Source organism: Esox lucius, chromosome 8, assembly GCF_011004845.1.
Source record: "Esox lucius isolate fEsoLuc1 chromosome 8, fEsoLuc1.pri, whole genome shotgun sequence".
Taxonomy (NCBI): domain Eukaryota; kingdom Metazoa; phylum Chordata; class Actinopteri; order Esociformes; family Esocidae; genus Esox; species Esox lucius.
The window spans coordinates 978,898-998,059 of NC_047576.1; the positions used below are offsets into that span (position 1 = coordinate 978,898).

General features: G+C 39.8%; 1 protein-coding gene across 2 annotated transcripts; it reads right to left on the minus strand.

Annotated features, from left to right (window-relative positions):
* Nucleotides 1–1,515: 1,515 nt before the first annotated feature.
* Nucleotides 1,516–12,153, minus strand: LOC105028132 (LIM/homeobox protein Lhx8). 2 transcript variants are annotated; one of them, XM_029121775.2, is made up of 8 exons: nt 11,889–12,153; nt 10,638–10,784; nt 10,330–10,451; nt 8,556–8,659; nt 6,744–6,847; nt 5,861–5,956; nt 2,112–2,298; nt 1,516–1,665 (listed from the first exon to the last, which is right to left on the minus strand). In XM_029121775.2, the coding sequence occupies exons 1-8, from the start codon at nt 11,979–11,981 to the stop codon at nt 1,586–1,588; spliced, it is 933 nt and encodes a 310-aa protein (XP_028977608.1). In that variant the 5' UTR covers nt 11,982–12,153; the 3' UTR covers nt 1,516–1,585. The 2 variants fall into 2 exon arrangements, with proteins under 2 accessions (XP_028977608.1, XP_019904499.1); XM_020048940.3 differs by lacking the exon at nt 11,889–12,153 and adding an exon at nt 11,156–11,225 and having other exon boundaries at nt 8,556–8,776.
* Nucleotides 12,154–19,162: the final 7,009 nt, after the last annotated feature.

Sequence of the window (19,162 nt, forward strand, 5' to 3'; positions counted from 1 at the left end):
ATTTACAACAACAATCTGATATCAGTTGGAGTTAACTGTCTGGCTCAGAGGGAACAAATTATTTTGATAGTTTGAATCCTGAATGCTGATTGGCTGCTAGCAAAGGATAAATGAGACCATATACCACAGGTATGACATCAAATTCAATGCGATAATTGCCTTGGTAACCGGTTTATGAGTGCAAAATGGCATTTTGGGGGTTTGTGATATATCAGGGGTTTGTGATATATTGGTCATATACTACAATTGCTCCAGCCATGTTGCTTAAATATATCACGATTCAAACGTCTGCCCAGGTAGGTTGCATTCTAATAAATGCACATTTTAAATTCTTATAAATCACATTTTCAATGTAACTTGTGATTGTATTTCTATATATTTGCCTTATTTCCATTTTCCATGTCTTATTGTTATAAGGCTGAGCAGTGAAGGAGACATTGGTAGCAGTTGATTTCTCTATAAAGGGAAATAAAACCATTGACTACTCATTCAGTAAGACAGTTAACTCTTATTGCTCCCTCTGAGATGCAGAGGGATTGCTGCACCTCTATAATATTCTCTTTCCCATCCTAATTAACATAGTTTTGGACCTGAGTTTGAGGATCAATAATCTCTGTTGTGGCAGAGACGTCACAACACTGTCTCTGATCTGGTACTGCCCACATAGATTCCATAATGTTCCTATTCTTTATGCAGTTGATCGGCATGAAGAAATTATACACAGCGATTTAGCAGTTTCTCCACAACAAAAACTTTTGATCCAAATGCATTGTCCATTGACTGTAAACCTTGAGTGTGTGTGGGACAAATAAACACACAAATCCACTACATAAATGTTTCATTGTAGGCTTCAGATATGGACCTTAGTGAGATTAAATGTATGTGTGATTGTGTAACATGTAAACAGGTTTTACTATATAAACAGGCACAACCCCCCCCCCCAAACTATGGTTAAATCAGATAAAGCAACTAACAGGGAAAGGTTCTCTGTACCCATTTTAAAACTGTTTTTTTTTTTGGCTTTAGTGTTTGGTTTAGGGGGAAAGTTAAAATTGGGGTTAGAATTGGCATTATGAGTTAAGTTTCATCAGGGCAATAAACTTAGAAAGCTAGGTGGTGTGTGTTAATTAGGCGTGGCTCACAGGCAGAGGTGTGTGTTAATTAGGCGTGGCTCACAGGCAGAGAGGTTGTGGGTGTGTGTTAATTAGGCGTGGCTCACAGGCAGAGGTGTGTGTGTGTTAATTAGGCGTGGCTCACAGGCAGAGGTGTGTGTGTGTTAATTAGGCGTGGCTCACGGGCAGAGGTGTGTGTGTGTTAATTAGGCGTGGCTCACAGGCAGAGGTGTGTGTTAATTAGGTGTGGCTCACGGGCAGAGGTGTGTGTGTGTTAATTAGGCGTGGCTCACAGGCAGGGGTGTGTGTGTTAATTAGGCGTGGCTCACAGGCAGAGAGGTTGTGGGTGTGTGTTAATTAGGCGTGGCTCACAGGCAGAGGTGTGTGTGTTAATTAGGCGTGGCTCACAGACAGAGGTGTGTGTGTGTTAATTAGGCGTGGCTCACAGACAGAGGTGTGTGTGTGTGTGTTAATTAGGCGTGGCTCACAGGCAGAGAGGTCATGTGTGGGGGGGGCAACAGGGGCGGGAACATCATGGACTGAGGAGAGTGAACTGTGGAGAGAGAAAACAACCATGAGACACTTCAATGCATTGAAGACTGTCAGCAAAAAATTTACAAGAAACAGTCGGTCCAGGGCCAGTTCTAACCTCTTAAGGGCCCCAACCGCTATGAGGGCCCCGGACTGCTATGGGAGAGGGCCCCAATCAAAACTAATGTGACCCAATCTGTTGCGTGTTAGTCATCGTACCTCACAGTCTTTTGTTAGATGTTAAAATAGCATTTGGTAGAACTGTTGGTGAGAATACGGTCCCTAAAACTGTAATTGACAGTAAGGACATTGCATCCTTGTGCGTAGAACATTTTATTTGGGGCCCTCCCGGTAGCAGCTCCTAGAGGTCATGGGCCCTAAGTGACTGCTTATGTTGCTTATGCCTGGAACCGGCCCTGCTCACAAGGGCCCTTAAGTAGTGAACTCTAACAGTCCCTTCTGTCTTACCGTCGATGTAGGAGTGCAGTGCGGACAGCATTGACCCCTCCGGAGTGGCGTAGGAGGTGTACTGCAGCTCCTCTGGCCCCGGGGTTGGCTGGGCGTGGCCACCGGTCTGTAGGGAGGCGTGGCTAGCTGTGGAGTGGTTGGGGCTCACATGTTTCTTATGGCGCGCTCTGCAATTCTGGAACCAGACCTGAACCAGACACAGGAGGAGCCATGGTTTCAAGAAACAGAAAAACATTTAAGGCTAAATATGATCAAACCTGCATTGCAGTATTTACAGAATCAATGCTTTTCTTGAGGACTGTAAAAAAAAAAAATGGTACTACCAGGGCAAACCCCCCGTACTGCCATGCTTTCTTTTCAGAATCACAAGTGTCAGTGGGGGATATTTTAAAAAGAGTCACAGCCTTTTAATCAATGTGTGTAAAAAGCAGGAACCCCACAACATGCTTTGATAAACTGATGGACCTGAGTGCTACAGTTGAGCTGGAGTTGAATTGTTTGTCCAACACATCTTACCCCCAAAAAGATTACAAAATGAAAAATCGAAATTCAGTTACTTTCTAACTTACTTTCTGATGTACAGTATCTCACAAAAGTGAATACACCCCTCACATTTTTATAAATATTTGAGTATATCTTTTCATGTGACAACACTGAAGAAATGACACTTTGCTACAATGTAAAGTAGTGAGTGTACAGCTTGTATAACAGTGTAAATTTGCTGTCCCCTCAAAATAACACATTATGTGAACCGTGAACAAATTAATGTCTAAACCACTGGCAACAAAAGTGAGTACAAAAAACTCATCTCTACAGCACGGTTTATAATTAGGTGTAGCCTGGCCCGGGGGCGTGAAGGTGACCAGTAGGCTTGATACTGTCCATCCTTGCTGTTTTGCCAGGTGGGCTCTCGTCGCCACTGGGATGCCCTCCCTCCAATGCCTTTCGGGGGAAAAGTCACTGGCTTGTTGTTGTCTCTCTGTTGCGCACTTGTGCAATTGGGCTGTACTCTGCTGGCAATACTCGGCCCTCTTTCAGGGGGGTTGCGGTTGGTGGGTGTCCCTTTGGTTGATGCCTGGCAATGTGGGTGGATTGATTTCTTACCTGTTGGTCACAGTGTCGCCGGACCCCCCCGTCTCAGTTCCATGGTGTTACGCTGCTATATTATTGTGCTGGGGGATATGAGGAATGCACTTTCTAACTTTTCTCAGTCTCCTCCAGTTTAAAATTTTAGGAGGAGATGAGGTCCTGGTCCACACCTGCGGAGTATCTGGTTTGGGGGGCCCGTTGCTGTCCCTGTCCTTGTCCACCTGGTCATACTTTTGACCTAGTCTAGAATCAAATAGACTCTGGATTTAGCCCAGAGAAATGTATTATTCTAATTGGACTCTTAATATCTCACCCGGCACAGCAAGAAGAGGACTGGTCACCCCTCTGAGCCTGGGTCCTCTCTAGGTTTCTTCCTAAAATTCAGCCTTCTTAGGGAGTTTTTCCTAGCCACTGAAATCCAACACTACTGTTGTTTGCTCCTTGGGGTTTAAGGCCGGATGTCTCTGTAAAGCACTTTGTGACAACTGCTGTTGTAAAACAGGCTTTATAAATATATTTGATTGAAATAAATTTGATTGAATGAGTATGGTCTGAGCACTGACAGGCTGACCCCCCACCCCTTCCACCTCTGCAGCAATGCTGGCAGCACTCATACGTCTATTTCCCAAAGACAACCTCAGGATATGATGCTGAGCATGTGCACTCAACTTCTTTGGTCGACCATGGTGAGGCTTGTTCTGAGTAGAACCTGTCCTGTTAAACCGCTGTATGGTCTTGGCCACCGTGCTGCAGCTCAGTTTCAGGGTCTTGGCAATCTTCTCATAGCCTAGGCCATCTTTATGTAGAGCCAAAATCTTTTTTTCAGGTCCTCAGAGAATTCTTTGCCATGAGGTGCCATGTTGAACTTCCAGTGACCAGTATGAGGGAGTGTGAGAGAGATGACACCAAATTTAACACACCTGCTCCCCATTGTAACACTAACGACCTTGTAACACTAACGAGTCACATGACACCAGGGAGGGAAAATGGCTAATTGGGCCCAATTTGGACATTTTCACTTAGGGGTGTATTCACTTTTATTGCCAGTGGTCTAGACATTAATGGCTGTGTGTTGAGTTATTTTTAGGGGACAGCACATTTACACTGTTATACAAGCTGTACATTCACTACATTACATTGTAGCAAAGTGTAATTTCTTCTGTGTTGTCACGTGAAAAAAATATGTATACAGTGGGGAGAACAAGTATTTGATACACTGCCGATTTTGCAGGTTTTCCTACTTACAAAGCATGTAGAGGTCTGTAATTTTTATCATAGGTAAATCACATTGTATGATTTTTTAATAATTAATTTGCATTTTATTGCATGACATAAGTATTTGATTACCTACCAACTAGTAAGAATTCTGGCTCTCACAGACCTGTTAGTGTTTCTTTAAGAAGCCCTCCTGTTCTCCACTCATTACCTGTATTAACTGCACCTGTTTGAACTCGTTATTTGGGACAACAAAGCTACAGACAGGCAGAGGGCGAAAACAACTGTCCACTGGCCGAGGTGACCATCAACTCATTTGAATGTCACTCAACAACCGTAGGATGACATCAAGTGACCTACATGAAGAATGGCAAACAGCAGCTGTGGTGAAGTGCACGGAGAGGACGGTTCGAAACAGGCTCCTAGGGGCAGGGCTGAAGTCGTGCAAAGCTAGAAAAATGCCCTTCATCAATGACAAGCAAAGAAGAGCCAGGCAGAAGTTTACAAAAGATCATAAGGATTGGACCATAGAGGAATGGAGTAAGGTCATCTTCTCTGACAAGTCAAATATTCAGCTTTGCCCAACACCTGGTTGTCTAATGGTTAGACCTGATGAGGCCTACAAGCCACAGTGTCTCACACCCACTGTGAAAGGATCGGTGATGATTGGTGGAGGATCGGTGATGGTCTGGGGATGCTTCAGCAAGGCTGGAATCGGCAGATTTGTCTTTGTGAAGGACACATGAATCAAGCCAAGTAAAAGGTTCTCCTAGAAGGACACCTGCTTCCTTCTGTTCTGACAATGTTCCTCAACTCTGAGAAAAGTTTTTTTCCAGCAGGACAATGCTCCATGCCACACAGCCAGGTCAATCAACGTGTGGATGGAGGACCACCAGATCAAGACCCTGTCATGGCCAGCCCAATCTCCAGACCTGAACCCCATTGAAAACCTCTGGAATTGGATCAAGAGGAAGATGGATAGTCACAAGCCATCAAACAAAGCCGAGCTACTTAAATGTTCGTGGCATAAAGTCACCCAACAGCAATGTTACAGACTGCTGGAGAGCATGCCAAGACACATGAAAGCTGTGATTAACTATCAGGGTTAAATATAGATTTCTGAACTCTTCCTAAGTTAAAACATTAGTATTTTGTTTTTGAAAAATGTATATGAATTTGTTTTATTTGCATTATTTGAAGTCTGAAAACAGTGCATATTTTTTTTACCAGGTCATATTTTCTACAAATAAATACTCTAAATGATAATATTTTTATTGGAATTTGGGAATAATGTTGTCAGTAGTTCACAGATTTTTGATTTTACTGAAACACATACCTATAAAACCAGAGAAACTGAGAATTATGCAGTGGTCTCTTAATTTTTTCCAGAGCTGTATATATATATATATATATATAATATGTACTGTGTATATTAATCTACTCACTTGAATGACCCTCCTACTGAGGCCTGTCTGCTCTGCCAGCTTCTGCAGGGTTTGGGCATCAGGGTTGTTGTCTTGGGCAAACTGAGCCTGCATCACCTGTGGGAGACAGAGGTCAATCACAGATCAATCACATGACATCATCCCCATGACTTGAGTTAACCCTGGCTGGGAAATGTCTCACAAAGGCTTGTTGAGGTCTGCACAGACAGGATTTGTACTTTTAACATTTTTGCAGTTGAGCAGATTCTATTATCCTGAGCAACTACAGTTCATCTTAAGGTAGGTTATGGTAACCTAAAGATTGTTAACTTGCACATTACCAAAATGAATCAATGAGAGCCAATTCTCTCCTTTTTTTTACGGTTTGGAGTCTATGAACTGTGACTAATCATTTTACATGTGAATTGTGCACATACTGTAGTCCATTCATGGGTGATGTCAAAGGAAGTTCCTAGTTTGAGAAGCCTGGTTCACCTCAGCCTGGGTCACCTCAGCCTGGTTCACCTCAAAACTGGATCACCTCAGCCTGGTTCACCTCAAAACTGGATCACCTCAGCCTGGTTCACCTCAAAACTGGATCACCTCAGCCTGGTTCACCTCAAAACTGGGTCACCTCAGCCTGGTTCACCTCAAAACTGGATCACCTCAGCCTGGTTCACCTCAAAACTGGATCACCTCAGCCTGGTTCACCTCAAAACTGGGTCACCTCAGCCTGGTTCACCTCAGCCTGGTTCACCTCAAAACTTGGTCACCTCAGCCTGGGTCACCTCAGATGGGATCACCTCAGACTGGATCACCTCAGACTGGATCACCTCAGACTGCCTTAAAAGAATCCACTAATTAAATCCTGCAGGTAAGTTTAGTGGAAGGCACTGATGCTTACCTGTAATTGGTCAGCAGTGAAGCTGGTGCGTGCTCTCTTTGACGGTTTGGGCTGATTGACTTCCTGTTCTGTCGGCATGGCCCCTTCTATGTTCACACCACTTCCTGAAATGACATCACTGCTCTAATGAGTTTATAACCAAGCCTTTAAGGGGAAATCAGGACTGGCTACATTAATGTAATCCATGGATTATTAAAGGATATCACTTATGCCTAGGCTTAAGGCCCTACTGAGATTAATTTAATCTGTTGTACTGGAACATAACCCCAAATATCAGCTTGTTTTACTCAAATATTTGTAAACAAAGTAATTGTATAGAAATCCTACCTATCATAGATGGTCAGTCCTGTCATCTGTAGCTCTCTGTCTATACATTTTAGAGCAGTTGCTTTAGTTTAGTGTGACTTATTGAACATGAACTGTTCTCCTGTCACCAATTCTCAACTGGGTTTAGAAAAGGACATTGACTAGGTCTTCCAAAGCGTCATGTTTTTTCTGATGTTTTGTTGTCTTTTTAGCTATTCTGATGTAGACTTGCTTGTATATTGAGATCAATGTCTTGACCATGATATAATTCAGTTTCATCTTACTGACAGATGACCTGACACTCTCCTTTCGAAATTCCCTGATACAGAGCAGAGTTTGTGGTTCCTTCAACAATGCCAGGTCTTCCACGTCCTGAGGGACTACAGCATCCTCTAAACAACCATTACCACCGTCAGGCTTCTCAGCACACACAGGGCCAACAATGATCAATCAAATGTATTTATAAAGCCCTTTTTACATCAGCAGTTGTCACAAAGTGCTTTACAGAGACACCCGGCCTTAAACCCCAAGGAGCAAACAACAGTAGTGTTGAATTTCAATGACAAATAGTGTTTGGTTTTTGACAGATATAACGAGACACAATCTGCTCACAAATTAAACTCAAGTTTGCCAAAAAACACCTTGAATCTCCTGGAAGGACGTTTTATGAACATGTAAAGTGAAAGACTATTGGACAACATGGAAAAACTGGCATCTGAGGTGCATCTGGGTCATGCAGCTAGAATATTATACAACATACACAAGCGTCTCCCCAACCATGAGCATCCAGGCTTGAACACGGGTCAGTTGAGAACATTCTCCTGTATTTGACAAAGACCATTCACTCTGCCTCTCCTTGATTTCCTCAGATCGGTGTCTCTGACACTGTGATAACGTTGTTCATCAATCAATTGAAGAAGTATAAAAAAGATTGTGCAATGTCACCGAAATCAACTGAATTTAACAAACCTTGTCAGTATCAAAATATGAACACAAAAAATGTTCATTAGGTAAATACTTTTTCCTGGGACTGTGTGTATATAAATATATGTCATCTAATTTTCCTGCACAAGGATTTTTTGATTTTATTCATTATCAGTATAGAAAAGTTATAAATACTGCATCATGATCGCTTAGAAAATATTAATCAAATGCATTTATTTAATCTAAGACAATTATTCTGTTGTTCTGGGGCGTTATCAAGAGTTTCCTACATAACACAACAGAGTTGTACAATGAGGAGTATCTCGTGCAATGGGTCAGTAGTTCCCCAGACATCACCAGCACGAAGCATACATTTAAGAAAATACTTTGAACATCTATCTTACTATTCCCATTGACCATAGTGGTTAGCACAGATCTATATAATATTTCATAAGTATACATTATTTATGGATGCACAATTATACCTATTATGATGTGTGATTCGATTATATCGAATCTATCATTACAGTTCCTATTCCAGTAGAAGTTTAACATATTTAGCCTGCGCTGGAGAATGCTCACCTTTCTCAACCGCGCGTTTCAAATTGTCCAGCATACAGTCGTAATGGACCCGACACAGCACCTTCTCCTCTACCAGGGCAAACTCTTCACCGGTGGACAGCTGCCTTTTACAGGAGAAACAGGCGAAACACGCAAGATGGTAGACGTTTCCCTTAGCCCGACGGACCCAGTCCGTAGCATGGATATTTCGGCAGCAGCACGCGCACCATGTTCCATATCTTCTGCAGTAAACACAGGTTTTAGAAGTCTGGTAAAACTTACGGCGCCCGGAAAGGAATTACCGTCCCACACAGAGGCAACCATTGATAGTGAAGGTGTTATAAACAAGTTATGATCAGGATAACAAACTAATAAAAATACGATTAATAATCTGTTTATTTATTGGTTTATACTTTGGGCTAAATCCTGAATTATTTGCACATGTAGTTGTTTTTCCCAACCGTTGAGTTGCAACACAAATTCGTTTTTGAATGCTTTATTTATGAAAATAATACTTCAGTCTGGCTATAATTTCATAAACTGAAATCTCGTTTTATTCAATCACACTAAAGCTCCGAGAAAACATCGGGCAAATCCCTTATATATTTCAATATTTTAAGTATTTCAGATTAATATTTCGATAGACATCGTATAAAAATGTTAAATAAATTATTCATAAATTGCCAGTGGATTAATGACAACTCCACAAGACATAACTAAACTCTTAGATACTTTAAACATATGGTGCACAATAGTAATATAAATATGTTTTTCATAATAATGACTTAAGACTTGACACTTATGGAGAAGATACGCTCATCATTTAAACTTTTAAAATTATGAATTTAGAAAATGTTACTTGGTTGATCTTATATGGAGTTTCCCTAAATGTTATCTCTCTATATTTAAGTGGTGTACAAGGTAGAATTTTTTTTGCCTCAGTTAATTTATTACTTCAAAACCCAAGTCAAAAGAAACATAGTAAAACTAAAATTGATTGTGTAGCCAATAATGTTTCAGGAAGATGGAGTTAATATTTAATGGTTTTGACCATAGTAATTTGAACATTGTTTGTTTAAATTCAACAACATTAATGAACTTAACAGTCATAGGATGTTCTAATTAAACTACATAATGAGGTTATGAAGCAGAGGTCCTTATAGGTGACATTGCTAATTTCTGATTAAGGATTTTAGGCAAATCAATTTTGAAACAATATTCAGGAAGCACAGTTTTTAGTGAAATATTGTTTTAAGACCGTTCAATAAAAAATATTGTTTTAAGATTTTTTCAATTAATGATAACTATTTCCATATATTTAACACCTATTTTTGGAGTTTAAAATGTTATTGTTCTAGATGTTAATGTTATTTCCCAAAATGTAAATTTAAGATCAATTCATGGTTATTAATTAATATTTATTTCCTACTGTACGTTTTAATAGGACAAGGATTGTCCCAATTTTCAAAAATCCCTGAGCAAAAAATTGGGCCTGTTTGCATTCGTCATCCGTCATGAGCACTGTAGAAATATTGGAAACATCTCGGAACGTTGTTCAGTATTATAATAGAATTACTAGACATACTTAAAGCAATTTAACAAACTTAAAGCTCAAAATAATTTGGATGCGAATTCTGGATCACATTTGAAACTACACAGCTCAGTGTGGGTCTCGAAGCAAAACCAGCTGAGAACCATTTGGCACGGCTTCATAAAACCACACTCCAAAAATGTAAACATTTCTATTTAGATATGGTAGCCTATGCACAAAGGATTCCAAAACAATGTGAAATACCTAAAGTAGTCCAATTTACAGAAGACCTCTTTTTCTTTGATGTAACAGCTGGTATGACTGCCAAGCGACGTTTGGCACACGCTACAGCAGAGACAACGCACATGCCAGCACAAGTCGTTAACCTATGAAAAAACACGATCATAAAATAACATAAGAATAGAATGACACTTCACTAGCAGGCAAATGCAAAAAAAATATATTGTTGCAGCCTACATTATGTTATGTAAAATAAAAAATCACAAGAAGCATGAAAATAGCACCCTAAAAAAATGTGAAATGTTGTCACAAGATGAGACCACACATTTTACCTTTAGCAAGTATTTGTCCACAATCTCCTCACTGCAATTTGCACAAACAGTTCTACCCAGCAAAGGTCCAGATACCATCGCTTGCAGCGAAGGGGACGTTGAGCCGAGGGAGCATGAATCGTCATCCAAAACATCCACGGGTGTTCCCTGAATAGAACCACATGGCGAGTTAGGACGCACGTTCAGAGGAATCCGATTCATACTTTGTGCACGCGCAGAACGGAAATGTTTGCGCTAGCATAGGTTTCTACGATAGCTAACCATGAATTAGACGTAATGTTTTCCATTATCCATTCCATCAAAATCAAAATGTCTGTTTGAAAGTTGCTCACAGTTGCATGCGGATGAAAAAAAACAACCCACTGCTTCTAATTTAAAACAATCGTGTTTAGCCTAAACAACATAATTATTTTTTATACACACACACACACACAGACATATATAAGTCAAACTATATGTGTGATTAAGGTAGTTTCTTTTAAATAAAATTATTCAGTATTTAAATTATGACATGTTACCATTAGAATGTCTCTCCTGTCCTCTCTGCACCTGCGGATAACCTCAGCGTCGACTTCGCAATCTTCACACATCACGATAAACTGGCAGTAGGAGTTTTTAGTCTGTGGCTCAGCAGCTTTAAAACCTCCCAAAGATATCCTATGGCTATCATCCTCTTCACCTTTCACCATGACAACCCCCGTGATTATCAAAATGACATTTAAAAAGGGAAGGATAGTCATTAAAACAGGCGACACTTGAGGTAATAGTTATCCAATGTGCATTATGCTCTTGAGATTTGCATTTCTGGGTTCTGAACTGCAAAGCACAATGGTTGACTCCCAACATATCAATTTCGCATGTCAATCAAAACCATCGCGAGGTCGCCTGGGAAAGGGAATTGATTTATTTAATAACACCAATTAAAAGCCTAAGTTTGACACAAACGTTTGCCCGGGAAAACCTCAAAGGTGAAGAGGTCTCATTAACTACTTGAGTCTTAATTGCAGAATATTTAGGAAGTAAAAACACTAAACTTACTGATATATAGGACGGGTGGTATAATATTGACAGGTGTAATTGCTTATGTAATTTCCAGCAATTTCATTTCAAACCCTTTTACCACTTTCTGCTCTCTTTTATAATAACTCTATAGGGAGGCTTTTTATTTTGCAGGCTGACCTGAGTGTCTTATTTCGAGGAAAACACGATTTTTTAAAGGACACCTAGGTTTGAAAGGAATAGCTTACTTACCCCATCTTTAGACATCAACACGGACCCGTTTTCTTTCTGATCAATGTCATTGCAACGGTCTTGATTTAGTTTCTGTTCACCTTTCCAGTGCATGTCCTCAGTGATTATTGGTATAGTACGGCGCAAAACAAATGAAGATCAACGTGGAGACTGTTGTCAACGTTCAATATCCATTTTAAGAGCCATTAAACAGGTGTGAAAAATAATTTCCTTTGTCTCCTTCAACTCAGAGTTAGATCTATTAGTAAGTTATGGTATACATCAACCAGAGACGAATGCTACATGCGAACCAGGAGGTTTTTCTTTCTTGAGGGCGGAACGTAATTGATATTTTCCTGTCTGATTTGGCCGCGCCTCCCAGTCACATTTTCACTATCGTTTTATAGGCCTGTAGGATATCATACAAGTGCGTATAATAAACCAGTGTTAGTGGGGTCTTCAATTTGGACCAATTGTTTTCAAGTATTTGATATTGGATAAGGCATATACGTGTAGGGAAGTGTTGCATTGAGGAAATGATAGGCTGTTTGTATTGTATTTATATAATATTTATTATACTATATTACATTTGTTATATAAAAAACATACAAACTTCACATTTGGTTTCTTCCTGTATATCTCAAGTTTCATAACAAATGTTTTGAAACAAAACCTCTCAGGATATTGAAATAGTAATTTTACAGAACAGTTAGTAATTTTACAGAATAGTGAGTTGTGATGAATAGTTCTGCTCAAACTCTATGGTATTCTGCAGATCTGGTATTTTTAGAAGGCTTTTATTAATGCGTGGCATAGAACAACTTCAATCAATAAAAACATTTTCTTGTTCAAATATCTGTTTGACTTGATCGCCCAAGCGTAAAAACAGTTTGTCAAAACGACACCTTTTTTCATGCGTGATTTTGCGTTCCTTTTTGGGAAAGATTGATAATTTAATCAGAAGAAGATACTTCCTTAATTGAATCAACGATAAGGATGTAACTTTTTTGGTTTAATAGTTAGAGCTTTTTTATTAAGAATAAATCATTTGCAAATCACATTTCTAAATGTTTGCACATTAGACAGTTCACATTAGAATTTCACAATGCATTGACTCGGTCCATGGAAATGTATCAAGCAAACTCATACTCTCAAAAGGCAAATCCTCTTACTATTCAGATGGGGATGGCAGTGTTTTTCCATTACTGAAAGTTATCATCCCATTAGCATATATTGTATCTCAATTAACATTATTTATTTCTGAGCAAATCATGAACATATCCATCTTAACTCCTATCTTCACTTTATAGGTGAATATAGGAGCTATTTCTTATGACCCTTATAGAATATTCAGTAATATGATATAACCGATATTCAGTGAGATATGATATAACCTCCATAAAAACATGAGACAACAAAAAGTGATGACCTTCAAAATAACCCATAGGTGATAACATTCATAACAACACATAAGAGATAACCCTTAAAACAAAACATGAGACATCCTAAATAAAAACACACATATATATATATATATTTATATATAACCCTCATACCAAATAATCTAAATAAAAACAGATGAGATAACCTAAATAAAACACATGAGATAATTTAAATAAAAACAAGAGATTATCTGAATAACAGAAATTATAAAAGAAAGTCACAACTCTGATAATGCTCCAACAGACAAAAACACACACATTGATAATGTTTCAATCCCAAACGGATCTTCGTCAGGTCATGACAAACAACAACAGGAGATAACCCTCATAACAAAACATGAGATAACCTAAATAAAAACACATGAGATAATTATCATAACAACACATTAGATAACCTAAATAGAAACACATATAATATCCCAAATAACAACAAATGAGAATACCTAAATGAAAACACATGAGATAACCTAAATTACAACCCACAAGATAATCAAAATAAAAACTTGAGATAATCTAAATAACAACCCGATATAACCCTCATAACACAACATGAGATAACCCTCATAACACAACATGAGATAACCTAAATAGCAAAACATGAGATAACCTAATTAGTAACACATTAGATAACCTAACTAGCAACACACGAGATAACTTAAATAAAAACACATAAGATAACCTAAATACTACACATGAGATAGTGTGTCACAACATTTATTCATCAGAAATAATTTTGGGTACATCAAACAAGAACATCCACAAATGGTGAATTTCTGTTGTTCTAAGTCAGATCGGAAATCATTGTGCCACCAATTTGCTTTTTTCGATTTTTAAAATATCCCAAAATATGGTTCTTACAGATTTTGTAGCTGATTGATAAAGAGTTAAAGTACTGTATAACAATGAGTAAAGCAAGGCACTTCATTGCTTATGTAAATTGCCTTGAATAAGAGTGATTTATTCTGATTATTGTTTTGAACAAATAATCATTCAGGACAATCGAAGCAAGGTGTGGGGATAACATTGATGAGAAAAACAACACGATTTTGCACCAAATGAGTCTCCTAAAATTCCATAATTTGCTACTTTGAAATATGCTCAACCTTTGCTTTCTTTTAACCTTTGGGGGTGTAACTACTTATTTGTTTCATTGAAATGAGGCAAAATTGGGGGGGTTCACAATTGACACAACGACTTTGAGGTGACCTTTTCTCCTTATGGTGAATGGGCCCTTGTCAAGCCTTAAGGATGCCTACTGTTGGCTGGGGGCCGATGAGGGATTCACTGGAAATCACAACGGTGAAAATGGCAGTGGCAAGAGGTCCCTGATTGCATGGGGACAGCATGTGAAGGAGAAAGACGTGCTTGGGCCCAATCAGGACGACGCAGAGGAAAAAGTGCCCTTATCAGCCAGTAATGGCCCACTTGACAATCACACAGGCACAAAACTGCTCTATTTAACACTGATTGCAAAGACCACCACCCCCCTATTCCCAAACCGCATGACTCCTCAAAATCTCGCTGCCACCCCCTAACCCCCTCAAACTTAAACCAAGCTGGCCCCCTCTGAAAGAAATTGATATTCACACCACGTCTACTTGTTGGCTAATTGTTATTTTAAGACTCTTATTAGCTGTTTATTTCCAGGGAAATGCCTGCCTTGATTACAGTGCAGTTAGGCCGTCATACTGTATTTCTGATTCTACCAGGTTGATGAGAATGGAATGCAACACAATCTGGGCATCTTTTTTTCTATCTGTCCACCTGTCTGTCAGTATATTGGTCCACCCGTTTGTCTGCATCTGTCCATAGTCATTCATCTGACTCTGATTTTTGCTCCTACTGTAGTCTCAAAGTTAAATTTTGTGCAAATAATGCAATTGTGAGTCACACTTGAAGGTCTGCTTCATTTTAGTTTATTATTTAAAATAAATACCCACGTATTCTTATAATATCTTATACCATTTCTTAAAAGGATTGCATATGTTTATTTCCTTTTGTGGAAACCACTTACTTGGAATCATTGTCTTATCATATGTCTTAAATATATCAAAAATATTAAACCAAAATATATACATTCAGACCCCTTGCCGTGGCATTCCCAATTGAGCTCTGATTCATCCTGTCCTTTGATCATCCCGGAGTCTCTAGAACTTGATTGTAGTTCACCTGTGGGTGATTATATTGATTGGACAGAATTCAGAAAGGCACACATGTTTATATAAGGTTACACACTTCACAGTGCATGTTAGAGCAAAAACCCCAAAGTCCAATAAACTCTGTGGATCACCTAGAAAAAGTTATATCAAAGATCTTGGGAAGGTTATAAAAAAATTGCTGAAGCTTCGAATGTTCATTGGAGCACAGTGGGCTCAATAATTATGAAATGGAAGAGGTTTGGAACCGCCAAGACTTTTCCCAGAGCTGCCAAAGTAAGTAATCGGGCAAGAAGTGCCTTGATCAGGGAGGAAACCAAGAACCCAGTGTCCATTCTGAAAGAACTACAGAGTTTCTCTGCAGAGATGGGAGACCTGCCAAGAAGAAAAGCATCTCTGCAGCACTCCATTTATCAGACTTTTTTGGCTGAGTAGCTAGACAAAATTAAAAAGCATGTGACATGCTGCCAGAAAGAGGCAAAGTGCTATGTCTGGTGAAAACAAGGTACCACACATCATCTGGCTAATACCATCCCTAAGGTGAAGACAGGTGGTGGGAGCATCATGCTGTGGGGATGCTTCTCAGCAGGAGAGACTGGTCAGGATTGAGGGAAGGATGAATGGAGAAAAAAACTGGGAGGTTCTTGAAGAAAACTTGATCTATAGCGCACAGGAAAAAAGACTGGGATGAATATTTAACTTTCAAAATAACAATGACTCAAAGCACAGAGCCAAGCCAGGACAAGTCTGAGATTGTTCTTAAGAGGTCCAGCAAAAGCCTGGATGTAATTCACATTGAACATCTAGTGGGAGTCTTAAAGGTTACAGTTCCCTGATTCTCCTCATCCAAGAACGAGAGATACTGCCCAAATCCAGTTGTGCAAATATGCTAGAGGGATACCCAAGAAGACTTTAAGCTGTGATTGCTGCCAATGACGATTCCCAATAAAATGTGGGGAAAAGTGTCTTAATACTTTATAAAGGCAATGTATATGTTAGATCAGTGTTTCCCAATCCTGGTCCTCGGGATTGCACATTTTTGTTTTTGCCCTACCACTCATCCACCTGATTCAAATGTTTTCCTACCACTCACACACCTGATTCAAATGTTACCCTAGCACTCATCCACCTGATTCAAATGTTTTCCTACCTCTCATCCACCTGATTCAAATGTTTTCCTACCACTCACACAGCTGATTCAAATGTTACTCTAGCACTCATCCACCTGATTCAAATGTTGCCCTACCACTCACACAGCTGATTCAAATGTTACTCTAGCACTCATCCACCTGATTCAAATGTTACCTTACCACTCATCCACCTGATTGACGCAACCTGTCATCAAGTCTTTAATTTGAATCAGGTGTGTGAGTACTTGGGCAAAAATCAAACGTGCACCCCTTTATGTAACGAGGACCAGGATTGGGAATCACTGGATGAGATTGACTCCAAAGTATGAAATTATTATAACTTGTAAAACCATACAAACTTTAGATGAGCAAAAACCAATAAATAAAGATGTATTGACTAAATAACCTTTTAAAGTTTTTTAATGTTACTAAAACCTATTAGCTAGTACATAGTGACATGCGTTTTATTGCTCTTTGGAGATGTTTGAGTAACCACTGTTAATTAATTTAATTAGTTAGGAAGTTACTATTCACAGTGTAGTACTGAGAAAATCTCCTTTTTTGCAGAAAGAAGGGAAATACAAGCAGTGAAAATAACAAAAATTCATGACAAACAGTGAAAAAATAGTAGTTCCACTGTCACTGATTTCTCATGTAGGTCAATCAATCAAATGCATTTTATAAAGCTGTTTTTTCATCAACAGTTGTCACAAGTGCTGTTACAGATACCAAGCCTAAAACCCTAAAAAGCAAGCAACACAAGATTTTAAGAAATATTTTCTAGTAGGGTTGTAACCAAGAGAGGAGATGGAGGTGGCCAACTAGTCAATACATTTTTGATGTGTTTGCAAGTTCAGAAAACCAGCTGTTCAATAAATTCAGGTAGGATTAGTCTTTAGGCAGAATCCAAAATCCAGATCAGCTACACAACCAGGTGGACAAGGACAGGGATGACCATGTAGGCTGTGAGCAGTGGCAGCAGGAATCATCAGGCAGCAACTACATCTGAAACACCACCAGGAGGGCTTTGGACAGGGATAAGGTTAGAGTTAGGGTCCATGGGCAGCTGTGAGTTGTCAGGCTGGGGAGGGTTAGGGTTAGAGTTAGGGTTAGGGTTAGTTATAGGGTTAGAATTAGGGTCCATGAGCAGCTGTGAGTTGTCAGGCTGGGGGGTCCTACGGAGTGATCCAGGGGCTCAGGTCCTTCTGAGTTTCCTTAGATCCAAAAGGATCTCAGCACAGAACTTGAACTGACACTAGTCCCCTGATGTATGCACTATTACAACCCTAGACACGGGCAACCAGTTACTCTGGATTTAGTCCACCTGTTTGGGCAATGCTTTGTGTGGTTTGAAAGAATGTTTTTATTTGATCTAGAAAAAACATTGAAAAAATATGGCAGTTTCTGGAATTATTTTTTTGTTTCTACAGAGCATATTCTTTATAGAGTAAACACATTTCTTTCTTTCAAGTTCCATTATTTTTGTATTTCCGGATGCCTGGAATGCTGTGATGTAAATAAAAGATGTAGGGGCATTTTCACAGACACAGATTAAGCCTAGTCTAGCGAATACATAGCATTCAATGAGGAATAGATTAGTGTCACAATATTGATGAGTCTTGAATGTGGGAAGATAAGCCAAACAATATTGACGCTAAAAGAAAAGTTTGACATGGAATAGGCGTCCTGACAGACCGGCAGACAGACAGACAGACAGACACACATTCAGGCAGACAGGCAGACAGAGAGGCAGACAGACAGACAGACGGACAGTCAGGCAGACAGGCAGACAGAGAGGCAGACAGACAGACAGACAGACACACATTCAGGGAGACAGTCAGGCAGACAGGCAGACAGACACATTCAGGGAGACAGTCAGGCAGACAGGCAGACAGACACACATTCAGGCAGACAGTCAGGCAGACAGGCAGACAGAGAGACAGACAGACAGAGTGGCAGACAGACAGACAGACAGTCGACTGTCCAGGAGGGAGGAGACGGGATGGAAAGGGGGTGAATGAGGGAGAAAGAGAGATATAGAGAAGAGAGGGTAGGTAAGGGATGGAAAAAAGGAGGTGGAGGAGGTGAAGGGAGACAGACAGCATAAAGAGAAAAGGATGGGGGAGGAGGAAGAGAAAAGGGAGAGGAAGAGTGTGGGATCAGAAATAATTAGGGAAAGAGAGACGTGTCAGTCTGTGTGTCTATCTGTCTCCCTGTCAGTAGCTCCCTTTGATTGTGGCTTCTGGTTGTGAAAGTGTCACTGTCCAGATGAAAAGGACCTGGAGAATGGTGTGGTAATATGCCCTCCATGTCATCAACACCCCTTTCTTTCAAATCCAGAATGTCATGGCTTATTTAAGGCTGATAATAATTCTCCTTATTATTCAGATACATGTTTTGTTGAGCACTTTACAAGAGATGCTCACCTCAGACACTCTGTTCATATCCTGAACCCCTGGACAGGCTTAGACCACAGTTCATCCCACATGTCTTGTCCTAGCCTATCCAGGAAGAATCACATGTCTTCTCCTAGCCTGTCCAGGGAGAATCACATTTCTGCTCATAGC